Source organism: Natator depressus, chromosome 2, assembly GCF_965152275.1.
Source record: "Natator depressus isolate rNatDep1 chromosome 2, rNatDep2.hap1, whole genome shotgun sequence".
In the NCBI taxonomy this organism is placed as follows: Eukaryota; Metazoa; Chordata; order Testudines; family Cheloniidae; genus Natator; species Natator depressus.
Window position 1 is genome coordinate 64,619,470 of NC_134235.1, and position 27,558 is coordinate 64,647,027.

The window sequence follows — 27,558 nt, forward strand, 5'->3', positions numbered from 1 at the left end:
ATATATTCAGAAACAGCCACAAGAAAAACTACTTCACTGTTGAGACTTGAATGGCTGATAAGAAAGAGGGAGTGTTTTCCTCCATTTGCTATCAGTAGAGCTTAAACTGCTTCCTCCTTCCTCCCTATTTATAACAGCAAGGAGGCTTTTATCATTGGTTTTACCCCTTTTCTGTTAGTGAAACCCATGTTTTACTGGCAAATTTCTGTAATAAAACCGCTTTTTCCCTTGAAAGTGCTAGATAAACACATGAGGCATTTAAAACAACTATTCCAGTTTGTTTTAGTCGGTTGGATCCCTCTTCCCATTGCTTTCTGCTCTTTTTCTCTTCCTCTGAGAACAGCTGGGCTTAATGAACTGGAACACAAGTAGGTCAATAAAATATATACATGTATGTTATTAAGGTATCAAAATGCTACACGTGATTAAGCAGTCTAACAGTTTCTGCAAGGGACAAATCTTGCTCGCATTGAGGTGCATAGTTTTGTTACTAACTTCAGAAGGGGGCAGTATCAGACCTCAACGTTGCAGTTCATTTTTTCACAAAATTTCTTGCAGATCAAACCCATCCCTCCCGCACAAAGCTGCCAAGGTAAACACGATTTCCAGCCTGGGACTGGGAAGACTGAATTCCCCCCCAAGCCACATACATCAGAATAGTAACTGCTGCACACCCTCTATAAGGCCACTTAGTCAATATATTCATGGATCTCCTGGCCTCCCTTCCAGCCCAACCTTTTCTTTTCTGCAGCCTCACTAGAGTGCTAAAGTGGTGGAGAGGGTAGCCCTCCACAGGAGTGAATTTCAAATGTCCAAGCGGTGCATACAAGAGACACTACTACTAAATACATCCTACATGTACCTGTGGGGCCGGGATTGTCTCTTGTTACATGTTTGTAGTATGCCCAGCCCAATGGAACCTAGGCTTCTACGTGCAACTGTAGTATAAATAATAATCACAATTTCCCCCTCATCCTTCCCTCACCCTCCATTCTCTAGACTAAAAGTCCAATGGAGTCAGGCACTAAATCATTTGTGTACTCAGCCAGACTTAATCAGACTAATTGTAGTCCATTTGGGTTTAGATCCAGTTTTGCAGAGTACAGCTGAGTACAAGTAATTACCACGTAAATCACACATTTAGTGTTTGTGGGTGCGGGTGTTATCCAAAACTTGCATTTGATCTAAAAAAAACCAAACTCTCACCTTATAAACTGCAAGCTCATGAGGTCAAATTGAGCCCTGATGTCAGTGGCTACAGCTCCAGTGAAATCAATTGAGTTGAACCTGGTTAATACTAGAGCTGAATTTGGCTTGTGACCTTAACTTTGCATGCCAGAAAGAATGAATTCTTTTCTCCAAGCTTCTAATATATCATCAGTGTCATTTTCATACTATGTCATGTAAGAGACTGCTGAACTGTAGAGCTAGCCCTCGGCCTCTCTCAGTTACAGTTTGTACCTAGATTAAAAGTCAAATAGTGGCATATTTCACTATCTATTAACCAGCTCTGTGGATTGTTTATATGACAGCTACATTTTAGTGGAATTCAGAGTTCTGGGTGCTGCTTCTACTGCAAAATTAAAGGATTAAAACTGGACACTGGCCTCCCGCTTTGGCAAACGTTCAGCTTTCTCTGAGCCTGAAGGAACCCATTCAGCTGTGCCTGGGGATGGAGATTTGGAGCTTGGATTCAACTCTGGAGAGCAGCACAGTAGTATTTTTCCAGAGATTGTAAGCTCACTCTTTGGAAGAGGTACTTCCATGGGTAACGTCACTTCATCCATCACTCAAAGAACTCTGAGATGGTGACATTGCTCCTAGAATTACGACTTTCACAGAGAGCATTTATTTCTTTTTTTTAGATGTATGGAATGCGTCTGTCATAGTTTTCAGGCTTCCTGCCTAGCCATCACCTCTCTTAGGTGGAGACCTACATCTCTATCTCTCCAGACCAGGCTTGCAGTCCCTCTGTATTTCATTGTGATTTCCCCAGCAGGTCTGATCAGGGTTCAGCTTCTGTGGTTAACCTTTCTTCAGAGGTTTCAACAGTGAACACTAGGTACCAACCAGCCTTTAGAATATAAAATAAATTTATTCTGAGGGTAAAAGCATTACAGAAAAAATATAAATAAAACTGTTACAGGTTCTAAGAACACTGAATGTACCAGGAATTGCTCTCAGTCTTGTAGGCCAAAGAATGTCCAATATTCCAGCAGGATTGGGGTACCCCTTTGGACAGATTGCACTGTTCATTTGCTCACTCAGGGTACGTCTGCACTGCAATGTAAGCCCAGGGCTAGTGAGACTTGAGTCTGCTGACCCATGTTAGGGAACCCTGGGCTTCAGTGTCTATATTGTATTTTAACCCTATGTTAACACTTTTCTAACCTGTGTTCGAACCTAGGGCTCTGGTGTCCACACTGCATTGTGCAGGTATGCTTTTGACTGGGCCAAGGTCACCTTGGTAATCAGCCTGCTGAGAGGAGACACTTTAGACTGGGCCTCCCAATTGCTGGGAGGCTATAGCCCAGTGCTGTCACACTGGGATTTCTTTCTCCAGTCAATGTCAACCATGTTCAATGATCCACACTGAGCTTGAATGGCTGAGGGACTCCAGCAGGGGCAAGGCACGGTGGCCTCGTATGCAACGCACTTCCACCGCCTTACCACAGATACAGAGTTGAACGAAGCACTGAAGATGTAGCAGTTCCAGTGGGGCTTGTGGGAATAAATCAAAGACAAATTGGCCTATGTAGATGTTTACCAGCTTAGACATCCCTGTGGACCTCACCATCCACATAGATAATCAGCTCTTAGAACGAAGAGAGGAGAAAAGAGGTCCCCTGCAGCCCACCCTACCTGCGTACCATGACCTCCGAATTTTGTATATTGCCCACCGAACCCATGCAAACCAATCTGGCTTGTCAGTGCCTCACATCTGAAGAAAAGGAATGGCACCATCAGCACCACCTGTGCTTCTACTGTGGTGAACCTGGCCATGCCATCTTGGCCAGCCCAGTACGAACACCAAGGGGCTTGAGGAAACAAACCAGTCCAGGCACGGAGCCTCAGCCTTGAAAGAAGAGAACTTCCCCACACCCTAGTCCTCACTGAGATGTACCCAGAGCCCCATCCGGGGCTTTTCATTGGCAGGTTCCTATCCATCTATGTATCTTGGGGAAGGCCTGATGGATTCCCCTCCAACAGGCCCTCATTGATTGGAGAGCAGTAGACAAGTTTATGGATGCCTCTACAGCTCGGGCCCTACAGGTTTCCTTGCTACTGCAATTTTCCCCTGATCCTTGGAATCTCCTGACTGACCCTTCATGATGCCCTCATTCCCTGGTGAGAGCAGGTCACTCTCCTGTCAGAATTCTGCCAACGCTCCTAGTACAGTGATCAGGGCAGTCCTCTCCCAAAGGCACGGACCCAAACAAATACTGCACCCCATCGCCTACCTCACAAGGAAGTTTACTCCTGCTAAGCGGTATTTGAGCAAATACAAGATATTTGACAAGGAGCTCCTGGCAATTCAGACTGCCTTCGAGAGTGGCGACACTACTTGGAAGGGCCCATCGTCTGGTCCAAGTGTTTACCGATCGCAAGAACCTGGAGTAACTGTGTGAGTCCAGCACCCTAAAGCAACAACAGTTCCAGTAGGCCCTATTCTTCTCCCAGTTAAACTTTACTTGACCTACCACCCTGGAATCAGAAATGTGAAGGCCAACGTCTTGTCCTAAAGATATAGCTCTGACCCACAAGGCCCCAGTCCATAGTCTGAAGTCCCATCATTTTTAAATGCAACCCCTTGGGGCGGGGGGTGGCGGTGATGTCATGACCCATGGCTCTCAAACCTTGGATAGCAGGGTTCGTGGAAGCCACTGCACTCCAACCCTCCCCCTGGCAGCCTGCTGACTGTTGCTTACCTGAGACCCACAAAGGTCCAGCCCAGTGTGAGGATCTGCTCTTGAGGTCCAATTGGCTGAGTCCCAAGAGCGTCAGATCGTCCCAGTGGCCCTACTTAGGCCAGGAGCAGAAATAGGAAGCTGTCGGAACAACTGGGTTTCACCCAGTCAATTTATATTTAATTATCACATTAATTAAAAAAACAAGTTGGAAATGGCCAGGTTCTATAAAAATGTGCTGCCGTCCAAGCTGCTTGTTTACCAGTGTTTACTCGTTTCAGAGGCGAACATAAGCCTCATCAGTGGTTTTGGAGGTGTTAAAAGTAAAAGTAAATCTTGGCAACATAAGGTTATAACTAAGCTACAGTGTTTGTTGCTCTTAAACAAAAGAACAGAAATCTCCCTCTCAGACTGAGGACAATTTTAATGTATTTCTGTGTTTCAGAATTCCTCACCATCTTAACTGTGATGCACAAAACAGTTTAAACCATTGTCATGGGTACAATTCAGTGATGACATGAGCCTTTTGCCTCTTTAAAATGTCTGTGAGGCATCAAGTCTACTCAGTGTATTACAAAGATGTATTTAAGCTTGAGGGCTAGAAGTTCTGGCAGCGACTGAAACAGAATGGGAAGGGCACTTGGCTTGCTTATACCTGTTGCACATACCACTAAAACTGCTAGTGCCACCCACCTAGTCTCCCCATCTGCTTAAATTCCATGTACGAGCCCAGGCCAAAACCCAGGACTACCTGGGCACCAGCTACCAGTGTCATCTATGACAGGTTTCAGAGTAGCAGCCGTGTTAGTCTGTATCCGTAAAAAGAACAGGAGTACTTGTGGCACCTTAGAGACTAACAAATTTATTTGAGCATAAGCTTTCGTGAGCCACAGCTCACTTCATCGGATGCGTACATTCTCAACTGGAAAAATGTCCTACACACTAAATCTTATCATTACTGATGATACCAGCCAACTCCCAGTCTACCTGTCCACCCCAACCCTACTTGTGTTGCAGCTATCAGCAATCAATATTTCAACAGCCAATGTCAGTGGGATAGACTGACAATATCCCGCAATATGCTGGACAAACCTTATGAAATTAAGATAAACTTTTGAATTAAGTTAAACAGTATTGAATTAGGATTAATACATTTGGGATCCATTGTATTAAAAATATAATTGTGTTTGTGTTATTGTATGTAACTTCTCTAGTAGGAGGGGGTTGCTGCTCTAATTCCTCTGGTTATCAGCCTTTAAAGCCATCTCCCTGGCAAGGCTCACATATACAAATTCAAACTGGATTATCCAGGGACCAACAGACAAAGAAAGGACTTTTGGATAAATAGCCTGGTTTTAAACAGACTCAGGGCCTTCTTGCTGATCCACCAAATGGACAAGGGCATCTGTGGGAGGATTGGAAGAACTGGGCCTACTGAGCCCATAAGACTGTGTGCTTGTTCCGAGCTGAAGCTGGGATGAACGTGAAGTCACAACGAGGTTTCCTTGGGTGAGGTGTTGTAGGACTGCCAAAGCCCACGTTAGGGTCAGGGTGATCTCTGGTAAGCTTATTAGCATGCGTGTAGGTTCTTTTATTGTTTTTAATATGTTTTCTCTCTTCTGCTTTTACTTTAAGAACAAAATTGGCTTGCATAAAAAGAGCTGTGCGGTAAGTATAACTATGGGCACTCACACTGTTAGCCATCTCTGAAGGGAAAGCAAGCCAGCCTGGTCAGACAGACTGTCTTTTGCAGAGGCTAATACAATGAAGGCAGGGAACTGTGCCTGGAAATACCCTGGTCAGAAGGGAATGAGAAGTGGGTCTCCACCCAAAGAAAGGCAACAGCTGGCGAGTGAGAAGCTTGAGAACGGGTGCCCTTGGTGGGAACACTCAGGGGAAATACTGGTGCAGTTTCTCCTGTCAGGATCACCCACCCACTAACAAATAGCCTAAATATTAGGATTTAATTAATTTTTTTTAAATAATTAAAAAAAATAATAATAATAAGAGCCCAAGCCATCATGCCCAAGACCCATAACAAATACTCATTGCACCATAGAACTGCACTACATGCAAATCAGCTGGAATGGGATTTCCCCCAAAAAACATTGAGAAAGATACAAAAAAACAGAGTGAGAAACCCAACCATGTAAATCTGCCTCTGAATAACATTAAAAGGGTTGTGTGCCATAATACTCATAGTGACATCCTATATCAGGGTCAGTTTAAAAAAATAGTGCTAATTGGGATTTATACTGCAATTACCAGTTTGAGAGAATGCCTAAGAAAAGTAGGTATGAAAAATGATGTATATGGTTAATGCTGAATACTATGGCTGGATAGGTGGGAAATAATTAAATGAAGACTATATAATTAAGTGCATATGCAGTAGTGATGTTTGGGTACAAGCCAGAACTCTTGTTAGGTTTATGCTATAAAATGAGATTGCTTTGTTGTATACCACAATTTGGAAAGGGAAAGGAGGAAATCCAGCTCTTTGAGAACCTTTTCCATATGCTTTGACTATAAATGCACAGTAGGCCTGCTTAAAATTTTGATATTAGAGAAACAAGGTGGGTGAAGTAATATCTTTTATTGGACCAACTTCTGTTGGTGAGAGACAGAAGCTTTCAAGCTCTTCTTCCGATCTGGGAAAGGAGAAGAGCTCTGTATGGCTCAGAAGTTGACTCTGTATGGACAGCAGTTAGTCCAAAAAAGATATTTGCTCACCCATCTTGTCTTTCTAATATCCTGGGACCAACATGGCTACAACTACACTGCATAAAATTTTGATACTCATGTAATGCAAAATAAGACTTCTGATCAGCTGAAGCAGGACTACAATATCAGGAAAAAAACCTACATGATCTTTTAAAGATCTTGACTCTATGTATGTGATGTTATTGTGCTCAGTTGTGGTTTTAAAATCTGGATAGCAAAATGATGCAGCTGTATTCAAATGTACAATATAATTTGAATTCATCTTTGTTCTGTAGGTCATGCTAATTCATTTTAGCACCTGGGAACAGATTGTCAACTAATTCTCATTTTGTTTTCTGAAAAAAACAATACATTTGCCCTATAACTGCAAACAATCACAATTTAAAAAGCAACTTGTTCCCAGTTCTTTGAAAAACAATATGAGCTCAGCATATACCATATATTTATCCTAATCTGAAGAAATTACAAGAATGCACACACACAGTTGCACAGCTAAAAACAATCTTTTTTCCTCTCTGTGTAGATATTTACAATTTTGGTATCCTAGGACTCCTCTTTTTCCATCATGATTTTATGCTTCCCAAAATCTTTAATCCTTTAGGCAACCTCTGAGTTTTCCCAACCTAGATCAGAGGATTGTTCTTTCTCTGAAAGCAAAGCTTCACTGAAATAAAAGATATTTCACAAGAATATTCTTTCTATAAATGATGTAGCACCAGATCCTTCCAGCCCAGTACTGTTGCTCTGTTTTTGTATTTTGGAATTGTATTGTCCGGTGTATGTACAGTTTGCAGCTTCCATGTGTTCTCCATTATGAGAATACTCTGGCTTTACTGTAGAATAAGAGGATCAAAAGAGATCAATTTAAAATTTCATAAAGTTTACCTTACTGTAAAGGAAATGTGTGGGTGTGTGTACTACTCACCTGCAGAATTTATGAGGACATCTCAAATTTGTTTTAAGTTGCTTTTGCCATCCGCTGCACTTCGAGTGCATAGTCCAGCTAATCAGAGACTGGGTGCCGGTTTAGCAACAGTGCAAGGCTCTTTTAGGTTGTCAGCATGTACATTGGCAAGAAATTAGCCTCTATGGAGCTTGCCTCCACAGCTGGGAGGGTTGTGTACCCCCTGTACAGGTGCTAGCTTTCCAAGTATCTATCTATATTTTTAATGCTCCAGTTATCATTTTGTTTGGGTGTCCTGCCAATCCCTGCAAATAACCTTCAGTTCTGAAGTCTGGGGAAATTTGAACTGGATCTTTTAACTCTTTAAGCTATTGTGTTAGTTACACTGTAGGCAGAACAGTGGATTGAGAGGAATATACAAGGAAAGGTACCCTCTCTTGAAGAACTCAGCAGAACTTTGCAGGTCAAGATTGGAACAGTGATTTACACTAACTTCTTTTCATGGCTCCTTAGCTTCTCGTTTCTGCACAGAGCTTGCCAGAACTTTGATTTGCCTCTGACCTCCTTTGGACTGGGCTTCTCTGACTGTCCAACAGTTTACCTAATAATGGAAAAAAGTCTCCCAGTCATGCTGAAGGACACTGATATCTCCCCAAGCCCTCCCTGTCCTCTGCATCTCATTTCTTCCTTTTTTCTTCCCAACTCAGCAGTCCTGGACGCACCCACTCTCTTATTTTCCAGAGAAATTCAGCTGGTCTGCCAGATGGGAGACACAATGAAGAGCACCCCCACTGGTCCAGTTTGGAACTATACTCTGAATTTAACATCCCTTTGACAACTGAAGCTATCATGCCAATAGAAATGTCCTCAGTTCAGTCAAACATATCAGGATCACTCTGTAGGCAAAGGAGCTCTTTTACTGTGAGCAATATTTTTTAAAATGCTTGGTGTTTTACTTTCTCTTTCTCTCCTAAAAAAACCTGGAGAAATAGGAATGGTTGTTTAATTAGAAGCATGTTCTGAAGATCCATGAAACAGATGAAATCGCAATGAAATGAATTGGAATTGCATATAGACACAGATTCATTTACTAATGATCTTTGTTCTTTTGTAGGTATACAAAAAGAAAACTGAAGCTGCTAAGAAGGAATATTTGAAGCAGTTAGCTGCATACAGAGCAAGCCTTGTATCCAAGGTAACACATATATATATTGTGATAGATTGTAAACCATTTTCAGCATTTGTATGGTGCTCAGCACCATGGTATCTAGTGTAAATATTGTTGCTCATTGCCACCTTATACCTATCATATCCATGCTCTGCTCTAGCGCTCAATACAAAGTTATCTCTCAACATAGGCATACCGCAGCCTATCCATTCCTACTCATAGAACGTCTGCAGGCGGGATTATAATCACAGTGGAGCAAATGAGAGACCCAGTGGTCATCAGTAAAAGGATCACATTTGCCAGCAGGGGCCACAGCACTGCGCAATTACCAGTCATACTCTTTTCTGAATATAGGAGGAAACCGTGATATCACACATAAAATGCCTCATTTTTAATGCAGGCACTGTACAGCAATGATCATGCTCAGTATCACAATGCAAACATTCCCATGGTAAGCTGAACTTTCTTTGTGCATGCCTCAGATGAAGTAGACAAACACAGTATAGGACATAGTATGAATCACTCGCTTTGGAACAGGATGTCACAGGACCCACTGTACACAGTTAACAGCAACTTTTGATATTGATTTATAGAGCCATTCATAATGCCCAGGATTTCACAACTGATATAATATAAACCACTGTTTTAAAACCCACAGACAAAGGTAAGATTACTGCAACATGCAGACCTGAAACATCAAAGGGGCAATTTGCAGAATCGTATTGTTGATGTTCATTTTGGTGTCTATTTCACAGAATCCAAAGTGTTGATGAGGTCACGTTTAGATGCACGTGACTGTCCAGTGGTTTGTGAGTAAAGGTTAGGAGTGACGATGGCAATGCTTGAAGCTTATACAGATGTGACTGAGCAGCACTTTTTGTTACTTTCACGACATATTTACCATCTTGTTAGGGACATTTCAAAACAAAGATTTAATGGATAGAATGGATGGAAGTGGTAAGATCATGTGGAAAGCTGCATGAAAGACCCGAGTGTCTTTCATGCAGCTTTCCACATGATCTTACCACTTCTTCAGGTGTTTCAGTATATGACCCCTGTGAGATCAAACCTCATGTAGTTTGTGTTGGTAGACAAACTCTGAGACATGAGTGTAACCTTATTCATAGCTTTCCTGTGTTGTCTTATATACTTGAAATCTAGCATCATATATGCCAGGATATTTATAAAAAGCATGTACAAATGCCTGTCATTCCTCTTCTACACTTGATGAGTGTACAATTCCAGAGATAGTCTCTATGTTTAGAATAGACTCTTTCAAGCCAGTGGAACTGCCCAGCGTTCCACTGAACATTACTGTCAATTTATTTGTAAGATTTTACTGAGTGGTAAAATAAGACCAACACACTCATTTTAATGTAAATTACGAAGTCAGCTTTTCACTTGTAATAATGAATTAGGTATCGTTACTGTGCCCATCATACACTGTTTATAGGAAACACTAAACTGTTTTATTTTTATAAGATAATATGTGTAAAACTGAGAATTTTACTCTGATTTTTTTTCAGGGCAAAAATAGCTGCATAGCATTCTTTGAGGAAGGTTCATTTAGAGAAAATTCAATTAAAGAAATATTGGTATCTGAGGCTCTAATTCAGTGTAGGAAAGCACTTGGACAGATGTTTAAGCCCATCCCTAGTCAAGAAAGCACTTAATTATGTGCTTGTGTCCCATTGGCCTTAGTGGGACTTAAGCATCTGCTTAACTTTAAGCATTTAGGTGTGATGGGACTTTAAATAAGCATGTAATTACAAACTGGATAGGTGATATATTAAGATTCGCCATGTGAATTCCATCTATTTGAAACAGAATATAAACTCTCGGTGTTAAAATCTATTCTATTATTACACATACAAAAACTACATTAAAACAATGTTATTACGGTTGCAAAGGCAAGCACGCAAAAGTTAGGAAATGCCAGAAGTCTGGCTTCACCTCCAGAGGAAGCATGCTTCACTGTTCTGTGGGGATGATAACTGCTCAGTCAAGTCACATGTAGGAGCCTGAAAACAGCTGAAATTTGCCCCCCAAAAATCAGCTGAGGCAAACACCTGGCTTGTAAAATGTCAACCCACAAGATTTAAGTTTAGCCAAGTAATAAGCAACTGAAAGCAAGGTCTTATAATTGGACATGTCAGGCAACTTTAACAATAGGCTGTATCATCAGCCTTGCCTGTAATATTTTTTTAAATAGGGTTAACACCCGGTAAGGTGAACATCTGATTGTATGGATTTAATGTCATAGCTATGCATTAATCTCCATTAAACTCTATCAATGTATTTGCTAGATGTTTTCTCAACATTTTTCTTTTATTTTTATAAAAATTGAAATTAATAGGGCTATAGTCAAGCCTGTTCATGTGTGTGGAAATCAATATGTAAAGTCAAAATCACATTACAAAGCATTATATGTAATGCTATGCAGATTGCCATATTGTTTATAATACTGACTAAGCCTTTGCATTCTAAACAAGTGTCTTTACATTTGCCCTTAGTTGCAACTTTTAGTACTGTTCAGGCTCAGAAATGCAACCTACAGTATATAGCAATTTGTATAACATTACTTAAAATGCTGTGATTGCAATTTGACTTTTTAAAAAACAAGCACTTTTTATTGCTTACCCTGGCTTTTTTGTGTATGCTGGCTGGCAGTAGGATTTTTGCTTTATATGTTAAATATTTATGTATATATACATATATAAATATTTTCTGTAGGCATACTTAACAACTATGGCTTGTATCTATCCTCAAGTAGGAAAAAAGGTAATTTTTCAAAGCTATGATGGCATAGCTAGGTCAGATTTGTGCCCTCACATAGCATCATTATCAACCACATTTGACACTCTTAGAGTATTAGAAATAATGCAAATTTTTTGAAGATAATGAACGTGGGACAACATTGTCCCTTTGATTGTATGGCAGGCTCAGACCTCCCCTAACAGAACTCCCAGCCACTGTCTGGAATTACTTTTCAGAAGTACTTAGTCCATGCAGACATTTTGGAAGTTTTAAAGATTAGTTTAGGCTATTTTCAGGGGATACCGTTACAAAACAGTAATAGTGGCTTTCTCCTCATAAGGAGCAAGCCTAAAATGCAGCTCTGACTGAAGCATTAACATTTTTTTTTACGCTGCTAAACTCCTACAGGATCACTAGCACTGTTGCCTTAGCAGAAAAATATAATAAGCAGTTACATTAATTTGCAGCTTCCTTTTTTATCCATTAAACATCAATTTTCCCCTACCTAGGAAAATTGTAATGTAAGGCTATAAACAGTAGATATTTCAGGTTTCTGTGACACACTATCTTTGCTTGTGTGATTACTGTGATATCAAAAATGTTTGAGGAACCATATATCAAAAACCATATATTACCATTGAAACCATGCATGTAGCTGTATATCCTATATCAGACTTACCTGTTGACTGACTGGGTATTTTCAGAGTTGTTTATGTATGTATTTTTCACAAACCAGTTGTCATGTCCCTTCAAGGATCCACAAACTGTCAGAGAAGAAATTTCTAATCCTAAAAACATTGTTTGAAGCAAAAATGTCCAGTAAATGCAGATAGCCAAAGAATAATCTCACTCAACCTCTTCACCTATAGAGCCACAAATCCTAAAGACCTAAGGAAATTTCTAAGCAATTATTAAAACTGTTAGGCATAACTTCATTGTGAGAACTCACTCGTATTACAGTTCAGTCTAACCTTTAATACACTGAATCCACCATCCTTTTCTAGTTCAGAGGTCTCATTGTGGTGGCAGTCCATAAAGTTAACAACATCATCCAAAACATACATGAACTACAGGCCAAGCATAAAGGATAGATGGTGCATTGCACCTCTGTGAGGGTGAATGGCGGGGGGGGTGGTAGTGAGGTGTCCTGGCCATGGCAGAACTGAGTCAGTCAATGACTAAGGAGACCAAATGCTGCACCTTCTTAAGGGCAGTGCAATAATTGCTCTGCCAAGGAGTTCCAGGTGGCAGCTTGCTTTCCGTATGCATATTCCTTTTGATGCTTCTGCTGGAAGTCTGTCACTTAATGTTACAATTTACCATTACACAATATGTTTCAACTTAAATTAACTTGAAATAATTACATCAAACAGTAAAACAAGAATTTAAGTTAGTTTCCATTTCACTAGAGTTTTTAATATGCAGTAGTAAGAATCCTATTCTCCTCATTTCCCACCAAGTGTTGGCACTAGAAAGTTCTACATTTACTAAAACATGCAGTAACAAAATAGAAACAGATTCTCAGCTGGTGTATATTGGCATAGCTGCTTTAAAGCCAAGGGAGCTGTGCTGATTTACACCAGCTAAGGATCTCTCACAGACTTTAAATAGCGAGAGATGGACAGAGATGGTGAAATTCAGATTACGTTCAGACTAAAGTTTGAGGCCAAATATATGTGAGGCTTCCCTTTCAGCGGTGCCAAGACCTAGAGATGTTCTCACAAGATTGAAGCCCAAAATGGCAGAGATTTTGAGATCACATTAGTCTGACATATTTTTGATTTTGAGAAGGCTCTTGTTTGTTTCTAAAGTGATTGGGATTGAATGGTTGGTATAAGGTTATTAGAACTGCATTTTTAGAGCCTCCCTATGCCTCTCAATTGGGGAATAATGACACTGGTATCAAATTAAAGTCACATGTCCTTCAGCATATTTATTCAAGCTACATTCACAAAACATCTATCTCTACCTACATGGCCTTAACGAATCCATAATAATCCCCCATAGATGATAACAAAATGTATCTTCAGATTTTAAAATGTTCTCCTCAGGAACCACATTGACTAACAGTGTATGACAACCGATAGCTGGCCCATCTTGTACTCAAGTATCAATGATGTGTCTAAAGACTTTTGAACCTGCCACATGTGATACAATAAATTTGTATAATATATGTGATTTGGCATTAATAAAATAAGAAACCTCATGTATTGATAACCTTCATCCAAAACCTATAACTTTTTTGATGTTCTGAAATGTTCACATAAAAGTTTTGCTCTTTCAGATTTTACAGTGCTGATCCAAACAGAACCCAAACTCTGAGGTCCTGATTCTCATTGACACTAAGGCTGTGTTACACCATTCTGGCAGAGTAAAGGGAAAGTAGGAGTATATTTACACCCATTTATAAACGGTTTACACTGCTAGAGTAGTATAAAGTAGCATTAGTGTTAATGAGAATCAGACCCTGACCCTGTAGATCTTCGATCACTTATTTTATAGATGCTGGTGATGGCCAAAGGTACCAGAAACATTTATGTATGAACATTCAGCAATTCCTAAGTTTATTCAAAGTCGATAGTGTGGTGAAGTCTAATTGCTCACATTAATAAAGAAATATTTCTGATGATATTGGCCCTAGCTAGTCTAGATACCACTCAATTTACAGTACTCCATTCAGAAGGTTTAGGACCCTTTAGACATTTTCCTCATACCACAAAACACCAGATCTGTTATTGTTAATGCTGCTGATTGTGAAAAAGAACTGTTCTAAAATTAAAAATAAATGTTCTGATCCAGCAGGACACCATTGATTCTTGGTGAGTATATTGGCCACATTTTGGGGTATTTTGTGTCTGCTATCTGAATAAATGTAATAAAAAATGCAGCATATAATTTTAGTTTAAGATAAAATTCCTTTGTCCCTGATTGTGAACAGAAATGTGGCTCTGCAAATGTGTCTTCATCATTGACAGTTTTCTTAAAAGGTCATTGGCAATTTTGCCAGTCATCACACAGAGATCTCGGAATTACCACAGTGTTTCTCTGCATATAGAATGATGGTGGTAACTGTGTGGTATCTCTTGGAAAAAGTTGAGTTTTTTTATCATGTTTGAGTTTTGAGTTTTTAATAATGTTACTGTAAAAGTATTTATTAATTTAATTCAAATATATATAATTTGGTCATTTAAAATGTTGAAAATAACAACAAATATATTCCACCGTTTTTTTCAGCAACTGGGGGGGGGGGTGTGATGCATGCCCATGTGATTGTGTATGGCAGCTTTTCCAACATACTGTCTGCAGAAACAAGGCTTGAAAGGGCAAAAAAAAATAATAATGTGTAATTAATTTTAAATTTTCTACTTACACTTCTAAGGAAGCACAAGTGAGGACCATCACTCATCAGCTGAAACTGATCTCAGCTTCACTTGACCAGTTCCTGTTTTGCTTTCTTGGAAACAGAGATGGAAAATCAACTCATTATTAGTAGGATAAAAGTTTTGGCCCATTGAAGTTAACAGGAAACTTTCTATTAACTTCAGTGGGCTCTGGATCAGACCTGTAGAATGCTGCCATATGAAAAACTTACCCTTGCTTTATTTTAAGTTACTCAGAAAAGCCACCAATAGCCAGAAAGCAGAAACAACTCAGAATGAGAATAAAAACTCTCACTTACAGATTTCAGTTGCTGGTTGCCTACTAAGATTTACAAGTGATAGTTTCAAAAACCAGCTACAGATTTGAGGAGCCATAGTCTATACTAATTCAAACTGAAGAAGAAAATCCTAACCCTAATGAATCTATCAGATTGCCTGGTGGATGTCACCTGAGTGACAGCTAGTATCTGTGGGACCATTGTATTGATCAGAATATCTATTGTTAGCTGAGTTTCTGGCCATTGGGAGCTGGACTCAGTGAGGACTCTACGGTGGAACAAATTCCGGTATGACCTTCCCTCTGATGGGATCCCCTCCTTTGCCTGCCTGGTTTGTTGGCATAGCCTGTCTCCATCCACCACACATTCATGGTGTGACTCTCTGAATAAGGATCAGCAGGGAGGAGGTCAGCGTACTGCACTGTGAGGTCAGGTCTGGGGCGGGTAGGAACCATCATGTTTCTCAGAGTAGTTCTGTGTGAGGAGACAAGGTGTGCTGATGGTTGGCTTTAGGTTAGAGGCAGGCATGAGGAGTTGTGGCACTGAACAGTGGAGCTTGGAATGTGAAAGGGAAGCCACACTTTTCTCAAGAGCAGGAGAGGAGAGCAGCAGGATTGGTGAGGGACATGTGGGGAAAGATAAAGGGACTGAGGGTCTATTATCTAAATTATCTCTCTCATTTATAAAGTGCCTCAAACTGTGTAGCAACAAATCACCAATATATTCAGTAAAATAAGAATGGCAAAAGTGGGCTATGCTCTCATACTCCTGGTATTTGGTTGCTTATACTTAAAAGTGTTTATTATTTTATTTGCTTCTTTTCCTTTCTCACTCCCCACTCTTCCTTTCTTTCTACATGGCCCATTTTCTTCCCTTTCTCTTTGTTCCTCTGGGCTTTTGTTCTAGGTGTGACATACCAGGGTACAATCCAGGCTTATGGTAGCTGTGTCACCCCTGCCCTGTAACCTGGGGTACCCTTTACAATGGCTTCCTTCTCACGAACAGCCTCCAGTGTGTAAGTCAGTCACTCCCAGCTATGCCTATTTGTGTGCTTTAGCCAGCCAGCCACACCTTAGCTCTTACCAGCCTTAAAGTTTACCACAGGGTGATCCCAATACACTCCCAGTCTCAGATTTTCCCCCAGCCCTCTTCTGGACAGTACAGATATACTGAGTCTGTTATTCCTTTAAGGAACTTGTTGCCCCAAATGGAGTCACCCAACACTTCAACTTGAACACCGTGGATTAGAAAAAGGCACTTTATTAACTGCAGAGAGATAGATTTTAAGTGAGTACAAGTAATGAAGCATAAAAATCAGAAATGGTTACAAGAACAAGAACAATAAACCACTCATTAATGCCTAACTTAAACTATATTAGATTCAAGCAAAGTTTCTCATCTCATGCCCCAGCAGCATTACAGACCAAACTCTCAGATCAGGACCCCTCCCCCAAGTCCAATCATTGCTTCCTTTGTCTCTTCAGGTACAGTGAATGTGATGGATGTGAGGGGGGATGCCGTGGGGTGTTTGTCCCTCCTTTTTATAGTTTCAGTCCCCTTCTTGAAAAACATTTCCAGCTAGATATCAGGAGACAAAGAGTGTATGTGGAAGGATGTTCCCTGCGGTTGTTTTCACTTGTTTAAACTTCCTTTGTCTTCCCTTCCTGCTTGATGATTCTGTTTACTGCTTAAAGAAAAATTAAGCAGAGCACACATCTCTTTGTTTAGAACAGATCTGTTTGCCAGCCTCTGTTTGAGCAGAGCTGTGGGTTATGGAACATGTATTAATAACACCATACAGGGGAATCTTATAACTTCACATACAGTGTTGCCACACTTACTTTCTCAGGACAATAGTGACCAGAAAACTATGAGTTTTAGATATTCAAGGCATATTTTTAACAAAGATTATTACAGTAGCGTGTAAGGTGTGAATATGGGGGTAGGGGAAGGTGTTCTGTCATAGTAGGCTCTTGTGAAAAGGCTGAGTTTTTGCATTGAGCCCAGAAGACAGGCATACATCTTTTCGGATGGTGTTCCATATCTTCAGACTTGACACAAAAACTGCTTCCCTCCATGTTCTGATAGGTTTACACTGCATGCAGCGGTGTTGGAGGCTTACATATGGAGAGGCAATTCCTAAGGTAGCCTGGTCCCAGCCTATTAAGATTTTAAAAGATTAGGACCAGGACTTTGAATTAAACTCAATAATGAGCAGGAGCCACTGGAAGGCATAGGCACTGGTGTGAAAAACTAATGTACTAATCTGCAATCCAGTAAGGTACTGGCTAATGTGTATGTGCTCCCTACCTGATAGACTGTATATGAGATTCTATCATCCTCTAGCAACTAATCTACAGAGCCTTTAAGTCCTACCACTCCTAGATCTAAAACAGATTCTCCTTTAGCTCAGGCGGTAGAGAGCTGTGTAGGGAGCAGAAGGTCTAGAATTGTACACCTGTAGCCTCAGGCATAAAAATTAGCTGGTGACTATGGTCATAAATTCATGTTGGTACCTTAGTGCTGAACCCTGGGGATGAATATATTTGTCTTCCATGTTTTCTATGCTCTAAAGTCTAATTAAACAAGTGAATAGGGATCTTTAATATGTTTTCCTGTACTATTTTCCTTAGATAAGCAGAATGACTTTTCCAATGGCAGATTGGCTAACACCTTTCGGTCTGCAAAGTTATGCCTGATACCTGAACAGCTGGTGGCTCTGTCAACCAGTCAGATCCCCTCTTTCATTCTTCATATTTTATCAGTAACATGTAGTGATGTAGTGTCCTTATGTAGGAACAGATTCTGCTGTCAGTTACACAGGTACAACTCCGGTTGAAAATCAGTGCAGTCAATGAAATCAGTGCAAGCGCTATGTGTGTCTGGGAGGGCAGAATATGGCCTGTGCTGTATACTCACATCTTTGTATGTAATAGATAATAAAGGCATATATGAAAAGCCTGTAACATTTTTGGCATCACCTATCTCATTAGCTCCAGTGCTGCTTTCAAAAGAAAAGGTTTCTTCCCTAACCTTAGGAAAAGCTGAAAGCGTAGTATGCTGGGGAATTATACTTAATGGGTTTGTTTATCCAGATTCCCAATAACTGATAATATGTATGTCTTTTACAATAATATTGGACACTTTGGGACTTCAAATCACATAAGATTTAAAGCATTCTTAGTCACTGTAAAATACTTGCTTAGTCTGGGGCTGGAGTGTTGAGAATTGCATCAGAATATTGTGAAAAATATATAGCAGAATTACTGCTGGCTTGAGACAATCAGAGCAAATCCTTTTTGATCAACTGGCAGACACTCTTCTGGGAAGTAAAAAAAAGTGATATTCATCCCCAGCATCGGACAATGCAACTACCAATAACTGAAATGGGAGTTGCATCTGCTTATTTGATCCACAGGATCTAGTATCCTGTAAATTAATTTATTATAATGGGCCAAATTCATCCTTTATATAAGTGCATTGAAAGCAGTGGAGTTACACCAGTAATGAATTTGGCTCAGTATGTCTCCTTATTTAAAGAGGAGTATGACAGAATCTTTGGCTGTATATACACAGAAAAATATCATGATGGGAGAATCCTTAGAAGGGTGGAATCCAAAAGAGCTATTTGACCGCTATTCTTCAAGAGAGGTTATTCAGTCTATCTGACCTCAGAAACACTGGGAGAAATCCTGTCCTTGCTCTAAGGAAATACAGGAGAGCAGTGGGGAGGGCCAGGGAGGAAGACCATATTTCCGTAGCCTGAAAAGAGGACACACGGGGCTGGCCCAAGCCACCTGGCATCGCTGCTCGTCCCCTGCACCCCCGCAAATGTTCCTCTGCACCCCCAATTGAGCCAAGTAGCAGAGATTGGAGCGGGGGGGGGGAGGAGGAATGGGTTGGGCTGGGATCTGGGCAGCAAAGCAGAATGTGAGAGTGCGAATGTGAATACTTTTGGGCTCGGAGCCAGGAGGTGAAGCTATTGGATTATGATCCAGTTAGCAGTGTGATGCCCCTTTAGGGGCTGGGATAGCAGAGGGGCAGGAAGGAGGCTCTGGGTAGTGGGGGGGGATCGAGGAGACTCCAGAGAGCAGCCCTGAGGAGGTGTGGGAAGGCTGGGATGCAGGGCCATTTTAGACTTTGTTATTGGAGGGGGCGATTCCCAGCCAGTGAGGGGAGGGGAGAGAGGAGCAAGTGATGTGGGACCAGGAGGAGGTCACTCCCGGACAACGGTGCAAAACTCAGGTGAGGCAGGTGTCCCCCACAGCCCTACCTAAATGGCATCTCTGCCAGGATGTGGCAGAAGCAGGCAACTGGAGGCAGACTGGGGAGGGAAAGAAGCCGGTTGGGTTGCGGGGAGGCCTGGAAAGGGCTCCGGGGACCAGCCCCGAAGGACGATGGGTGGGGAGGATATGAAGCCAGGGTGGGAGCTGTGGAGACCGCTTGGGAGGCTGTGGCGGAGGTGGGGGACCATGCCACACTCGGTGCTTCAGCACAAGCCAGTGCTGTGGAACCCAGTCAGGCATTTATCAGTCGGGTTGTCCGGTAGGACCTGGTTCCCGCGAGTTGCGACTCCATGGCCTGGACAGAGAAGAGTTTGAATTAGGGCCTTGACTGCACTGCCCTCTAATTGGGTTGCAGAGTGAGCACATGTTACCCCATTGCTCCCTGATTGGAGGGACAGGCTCCTGTCCCCCTCCCCAGAATGTTGCCACTCACATACCCCAGCATTCTTCCGTACCTCCCTAGGGAGGTACGCCCCACTTTGTTTTCAAAACTGGGCATTTGTCCTGTTTGCTCTTGCCAACTCATTTGGCAAAAGCAAACAGGACAAATGCCCAGTTTTGCCAAAAAAGTCAGGACATCAGGGATAGGGCTTAAAAAAATCTGTCCCAGTCAAAATGGGACATATGGTCACCCTATCAAGGAAACATCCTGACAACACAGAGGGCTGGAAAATATGTACCCTGAGAAGACCTTATTGTTTTTCCAAAAAAGACACAGCATTACTCCTTCTAGTATGTGAGGAACACAGTATATTCACCAGGAGGGCCCTGTCCAGGCTCTTCAGTCAGCAGAGCCTTTTGGATCTATGAGGCTTTGGCAGGCCTGTTAGCTAGTCCTCACTACTTTTGCTATCCTGCCCTGCTGCTATGCATGTGCTTTTGGAAAAACTGGGAAGGATTTTGCATAAGCTATGAGGTATCATGTTGCATTTTGCATATGTGTGCATTTGTCTGTATCTTAATCTGTATATGTGAGTGTGTGTAGTGCATATTGTACATGGAGAGAGAGAGAGAGATTTGCATTCCTTTTTCATTTTTATTTCATTTTCCTTAGTTTACTGGAGAAAATAAGTTTTGCTGCCTCGATACTGCAACTTGGCTTGGGAAAATGAAGTTATAATCTTTTTCATTGTATAGCATCACAGATAATGAACCAGTTTCTGTAATGTGCATATTAGTTGATTGTTGGTGATGGCACATACATCAGAAAGCATACAAATAGACTTTCACAGACTCAGCTGATGCTGAAAGTAACATGAAACTTATTTTGACTTGTAAACTAAACAAGCATGACATGGAATTGGTAGGATAATGGTATGTATGTGTCTTCCAGCCTGTGTTTTGACACAGTGACTTCTTTTTCCAGAGGAACATTTACCATTTTTTCCAGCATGTTTCACCTTTCACTCGTTATAAATACTGTACAACCTTTCCTTAACTGCTAAGTTATTATTCAGGTACCCACACATAAACACTGGGTGGTTAATCTTTAACTCTTTTTGGCATTTACTTGAACACGTCTAGTTTACAACTCAATTGGAAGTTCTAAGAAACTGAGTGCATGGGGAACAGAACAAATTTAATAGAATTCAGAGTAACAACTTATAAACATTGGAACTATTTATTATTGAAAATATTTAATAATAACTGCTTCAAGAAACCAAGACAAACTCTGCAATTATTTTGAAAAGGTCTATTTATTTTCTAAGTTAGTTTATTTTGGTGCTGTATTATTCAGGGCCAATTGAGATAATTTTCTTGTTGCATGTTATCACACATAGGCCAAATGGTACTATCGGTTTTTAAGAAGAGCTCCTTCATTGGATTCATTGAGGGGGTTCTGCTTAAAAATTAATTATTCAATATGCCTGTAATATTTCCAGACTCACAATCTACAAAACACAGTTGATGTGGACATGAATATAATCCTAACACAGAATATTTAAAAAATACACTGGAATTTTAGTTTGATTCAGTGACACAACCGTTGTGCCCAGTGCTGCCACCCTTCATGATAATACCTGCCTCTTATCTAGTGCTTTCATCAGTAGATATCAAAGCGCTTTACTAATGAGGTCAGTATCATTATCCCCATTTTACAGATGTGCAAATTGAGGCACTGAGTAGGGAAGTGCCTAAGGTCACGTAGCAGGTCACTGGCAGAGCCAGGAATGGAAACAGAACCCAGTCTCCTGAGTCCCAGTCCAGTGCTCTATTCACTTATTGCCTTATTACCTCTCACAAATAATCCTTCTTCACATGAGTGGTCCTATTGAATTTAAGGGGACTAATAACAGAAGTAATGACTGCTTATGTGAGTAAGGTTTGCAGATTTGGATCCATGTTTTCATTTGCTGAGTAGCTTACCATGTCAGTAACATCACTTCATAGTTTTGCAATATCAAAGTGTCAAGCCAGGAAGCAGAGGGGCTGTATTTACAGGAGTGAAGAAAAATCTGTGTGATGTGTAAGAGTTAACTTTATTTCTATTTATTTAAGAGTAATAACCAGTCTCCACTGTAAGGACATTTTAAGTAGCATCTCCATGACTGATATATGTTGCTGAAATGAGTGCTGTCATAAAGGAATTTTTCATATAACGAGCAGAGAACAAAAGGGAAAACATGGGTATTTGTTATAGAACAAAATTCTCCAGTATTCTACGGGAAAGTTACCGCTGCACTGTGCTTCAGACTATTATTGCAGAACACTAAGGTATTTTGGTCAGGCCTGAAACGATGCGGAGGTTCGTTTGTGCAGTAAATAGATCTCAGAAAAACAGCTTTTATCTGTCTCTAAAGATTGTTTGTTTGTTTGTTTTGTTTTTTCAACAGAGCTACAGTGAACCTGTTGATGTTAAGGCATCCCAACCGCCTCAGATGATTAATTCAAAACAGTCAGTGTTCCATGGGCCCACACAGGCTCATTCCGCACTGTACCTAAGCTCCCATTATCACCAACAACCCGGAATGAATCCGCACATAACTGCCATGCACGCTAATATCCCCAGGAATATTGCACCCAAGCCCAACAACCAAATGCCAGTGACTGTTTCCATAGCAAACATGGCTGTGTCTCCACCGCCACCGCTTCAGATTAGCCCACCTCTCCACCAGCATCTCAACATACAGCAACACCAGCCAATTACAATGCAGCAGTCTATTGGAAACCAACTCCCAATGCAGGTCCAGTCTGCTTTACATTCACCTACAATGCAGCAAGTAAGTTCTAAATCATGAGCTTTCAAGCCTTTTGGGGAACAGTTTCATTTGAATCCGTAAAACTGGTCTTCCAGTAGTGAATGTAGGTTTTTTTGATTCATGGTTTAGCTTTAATTTTGCAACATTCCAGTACTGAAGTCCCAGCTCCCAGTCCTGCAGCTACTTGAGCATGTGAGCAACTTTATTCATATGGCTAGTTCCATGGACTGCACCAGGACAACTCATGTGAGTAAAGTTAACCAAGTGCCCCTGAAGATTGGCTCCTGAACATTAAAATTCCATCTCTCCTATAGGAAAGGGAGTTTCTTTTACAAAAAATATTACTGTTACTCAGTGAAATCAGCCTGTGAGGTAGAAAATAACCTAATGAACAGATGAAATGTTAAGGTTCCAAAAATTTTGATTTAAAGACACAGTTTATAAAGTAAGATACTGGAAATAAGGGACCAGTTCCTGATGTTCATATTAAAGTTTTATTCATTTTTGTACTCAGTCCCTGCTCTAACAAATTCCCATTGAATTTCAGTGGGAGTCTGATTGATTATGGCCTCACTACATACTGGAATCCTCATGATATGGACTTTCAGGTCTCAATCCTCCAGAGATGTAAAGCAGTGTAACTTCACTGACGTTAAATAATTTTACAGAGGATCTGGCTCTCAGTAAATAAAGTTTTATTTTCTAAAAAATAGCCCAGAATTGACAATTTTGGGTAGGGGAATAAGGGGGTATGTATCTTGAGATCGCACGATTTAGATAAAAGAAAAGGAGGACTTGCGGCACCTTACAGACTAGCAAATTTATTTGAGCATAAGCTTTCGTGAGCTACACCTGTGAGCTGTAGCTCACGAAAGCTTATGCTCAAATAAATGTGTTTGTCTCTAAGGTGCCACAAGTCCTCCTGTTCTTTTTGTGAATACAGACTACCACGGCTGCTTCTCTGAGTCCTGTCAAGATGTAGATGTAATTGAGCCTGATTTTCCATGGCACCTTGTGTAATCATTTGCACCATTGTAAAGTGGGTGTAAAATCCTACCAAGTTAGAATGGTGTATTTTACATCCACTTGTTCTAAATGGCTAGGCAAGGTCCGGGGCAATAGAAAATCAGGCCCATCATTGAGTTTCATGCTCAATGTTTTCTGCTCTTTTTTTATGCCCTTTCAGGTTTCTGAAATACCCAGTTTGTTTATACAAATGCCTTGTGTGCACGAAGCTTGTGGGCACAATTTATGAATCCAGGTTTAAAAATCTGGCCGTGATTATTCAATGGATAATACAAGTATGCTTAATAGAAGGTGCAATGCAGGAGTTGGATGGTTTTAAATAGCATATCTGGTTATTGGCACCGTGCCATGATCATCATCATCATCACATAAATCGAAACACTGTTCCATGGTGCATTATTCAAAAATTACATATAACAAAGTATATTAAATAAAATGTGACTTCAGTAGCTTCCATTACATCATGTTGAACATTACCCAGAAGGAAAGAAAAAAGTGGGACTACCACTTCTTGTAGCATGCTGTATGTATTTCAACAGTGTGAAAGAACTGCCACTTATAACAAATGCTGCTCGCTACGACATATTATATATGTTGTGCAGTGCCATTTCTAGCCTGGGGTACTACATACACTGTAGAAAATAGGCATCCTGAAGTCCATAAGTAGATCTGTGTTATACTGTACCTTTCGCTTTCCTGACATAACATACAATATGATAAAAAATTATGTGACCCTTTTTGCCTACTCCCCACAAAATTAAAAAAGCAGTGTAAAATATGATATCCTGAAATAGGAATGGGAATCCTTTACCCATATTTCTCATTCAAGGAATCTGACATTTCTATCAAAGATACCAAATGTGTTGTCAGGCACCTGGGACGTGGGCAGTCTAACCTAGTGGTTGGAGTAGGCATTATTGAATTAGATATTGTAGTTTTCCTCAGACCCAGCGAAATTCTAGAAAATTCCGAACAACATATTCTTCCTGGATGTGGATAGTTATAGGCGGGGGTGTAGGGTGTAGAATGAAATAGGAAGGGATTCTTGACCAAGGGTTTTTGAAGAAAGATGTGGTAGATGGGGTGAACTGGAGGGAATCTGGTAGCTGTATCCTAAATGTAGCAGGGTTAATCTAGTGATCTAGAAGGGTCCTAGTTACTGATGGTCTAGCTTTGCAGAGGGGTGAATCGATCGCAGGTTCTGAGTGGACAACCAAACCTTATCCCCTACCAGCCAGGTGTTGGCTGGTGGGACCACTTCACATACCATTTGTAAGTTGCCTTGGAGACTTCTAACTACTTCTGGAGTTCTTAGTATACCTACTAGATGTGGGCAGTGAGTTCAGTGACAATGGGCACAAACAATGTCAAGGGGATCTGTGGATGAATGCGAGAATGAAGACAATAATTAGCAAAGAAGGGTCTGCTTTGTAGAAGTGTTGGTGGCATTATTTTAGATAAACTCAGCATGAGGGATCAAAGAGAGCCAGTCATCTTGATGATAGTTTAAAAAGTAGCATAGGTTCTGTTCTAGGATCTAATTGTCTTCCTCAGCCTGACCATTGTTGCTTGCGTGATAGGCCATAGAGGTTAGGCCATGTTTATACTCAGGTGGCATGGGAATTCCCACCAGAAGCAGGAAATAAACTGTGGTCCAAGGAGAGATACCATACTAATAGGCAAGCCATGGAGATGAAAGATGTTGTTCACAAACAGGTGGGCTGTTTCCTGAGCAGAGGGAAGCTCCCGGTATTCAACAAAGTGTGCCATCTTGGTTAAGTGGTTGATCACCACTAGAATTGTGGTGTGGCCTTGGGAGGATGGTAGTTCCATGGAATGATAGCCCAAAACCGGGGCAGAGTGGGTAAGGTTTGGAGGAGACCCAGTGGTCTTGAACAGGTTGCCTTGGTCTGGGTGCAAAATATCACAGGAGACTACATAAGGAACAAGGCACACACTGCTGACCACCAAAAGCTCCCAGACACTAGGTCTTACGTCTTGGAACAGCCAGAGCAGCCCTCCACGGGAGCATCATGGCAGAGTTGTAGGACTCAAAGCTGAGTAGACCCTTCAGGTACATATATGCATCCTTCATGATACCAGATCCTGTCCTGGAACATGAATGCAGCAGAGGTCTGGTCCTGCTCTTGGTCTAAGGCTTGATGGATTTGGATGGCAAAGGGGTCACGGGGCAACTATGAACGGAGAGAGGTTATCAGGTTGTAGGCTATGATGGAAGAAATGAAGTTTGAGGGCTCGAGGATTGTGGACCTAGTTTCTTTGCCAGGCTCAAAGTTCTCATCCTTCCACCACCATGCATCTGTCTTCCTGTTTGTCCCAGAATGGTAGGTGACCACAAACTTGAATTGTGTGAAGAAGAGGGACCAGCATGACTGCTGCTGTTTTCAGGTACCTGGCCATCTTAAGGTATTCCACGTTTTTATGATCTGTGAGAACTTGGACAAGGAATCTATCCTCCTCCAGAAGGTGGCTCCATTCTTCGAAGTCTATTTTGATGACCAGCAGTTATTTGTCCAGGGTGTCATAATTCCCCTCAGCAGCAGTGAGTTTTTGTGAGTAAAATGTGCATGGGTGAAGCCACTCTTTGGGAGCATCAGATTGGGCTAGAACTGTCCCTAGCGCAATGTTTGAAGCATCTGCCTCCACCATAAAGAGTGTGGCAGGGTCTGGGTGGATGCAGATGGGAGCTGTTGATGAATCTCTGCTTCAGATTGTCAAAAGCAGCCTGAACTTCTGAGGATCATACAAATTGCATTCCCTTCCGCAGTAGGGCTGTGAACAGAGCAGCCAACATAGAGAATCTTGGGATAAATCGTCGGTAGAAATTAATGAAAGCCAAGAAGTATTGGATTCTGTGTGCATCCTTCGGAGACGCCCACTCCATGCTGACTGCCACTTTGTGGGATTCCATTGCCAGTCCGTTGGATGAGATAATATATCCGAGAAATTCAAGGATGTCCCAGTCAGATACACGTTTCTTCCACTTGATAAATAGATGATTCTGGCATAGTCTTTCAAGAACACCGCCCATGTTCTGAAGAACCTGGTCCTCAGAAGAAATGAGGGTTGTCAAGGAAAGTAATGGCAGATTGGTCCGGTATATCCTAAAATATATTGTTCATAAAGTGTTGAAAAGTTGCTGGAGCATTGCATGGGCTGAACGGCATGACCAAATATTCATAGTGACCATATTGAGTATGAAAGGCAGTCTTCCATTTGTCTCCCTTGCACACAAACACCAGGTTATAGGCCTGTTCAGGTCTAGCTTAATGAAAATGTGAGCTGCATGTAGTCAGTCTGAGTTTGCTTATGGGGGGAGCCATGAGCAGTTTCATATGGTCACTTTGTTGAGGCTCCATAATCGATATAAGGCCACAATCAGTCATCCATATTTCTTGGCAAAAAAGATCGGGGCACTTGCCAGAGATGTGGATGGATGGATGAAACCCTTCTGTAGGTTCTCCTGCAAATACGTGGGGAGGGTCTGAAGTTCTGGCTTATATTTGACTTAATGGGATCTCGGCTCCAGGTTGGAGGTCATTGAGGGAGTCATAATTCTGATGCGGGGGCAGAATGTCTGCCTTTCCCTTGTGAAAAACATTAACGAAGTCACGGTATTTGTGTAGGATCTCTGCTGAGGCAGAACTGTGAGTGGCCCTTAGGGTCCTGGTGGCTTGCTCTCTGAGATTTTCATTGTCACATGTACAGTGTACCAGTCCAGTTCTTGGACCCTGGGAGGCAGGACTGCCAGCAATATCAAGAACTAAAGAGTAGTGTCTCCTTCCACCAGCGAATCTGGAGGTATTGGATAGTAAGCCAGGGCAAACCTATGATGCCGGAGCATGGGGGGGCCCAGATTAGCCCAAATTTGAGGGTTTCCTGATGACCCCAGAGAGTGACAACTATCAC

At 41.4% G+C, this 27,558-nt stretch overlaps 1 protein-coding gene across 4 annotated transcripts in view; it reads left to right on the plus strand.

The window, feature by feature from the left end:
• Positions 1 to 27,558, plus strand: part of TOX (thymocyte selection associated high mobility group box) — a 273,829-nt gene that overhangs the window by 234,765 nt on the left and 11,506 nt on the right. For all 4 annotated transcript variants that reach the window (XM_074943078.1, XM_074943074.1, XM_074943077.1 and 1 more), the window contains 2 exons: positions 8,648 to 8,728; positions 22,237 to 22,623. In XM_074943078.1, the coding sequence (XP_074799179.1) occupies positions 8,648 to 8,728; positions 22,237 to 22,623 (468 nt within the window). The remainder of the gene's footprint in view (positions 1 to 8,647; positions 8,729 to 22,236; positions 22,624 to 27,558) is intronic.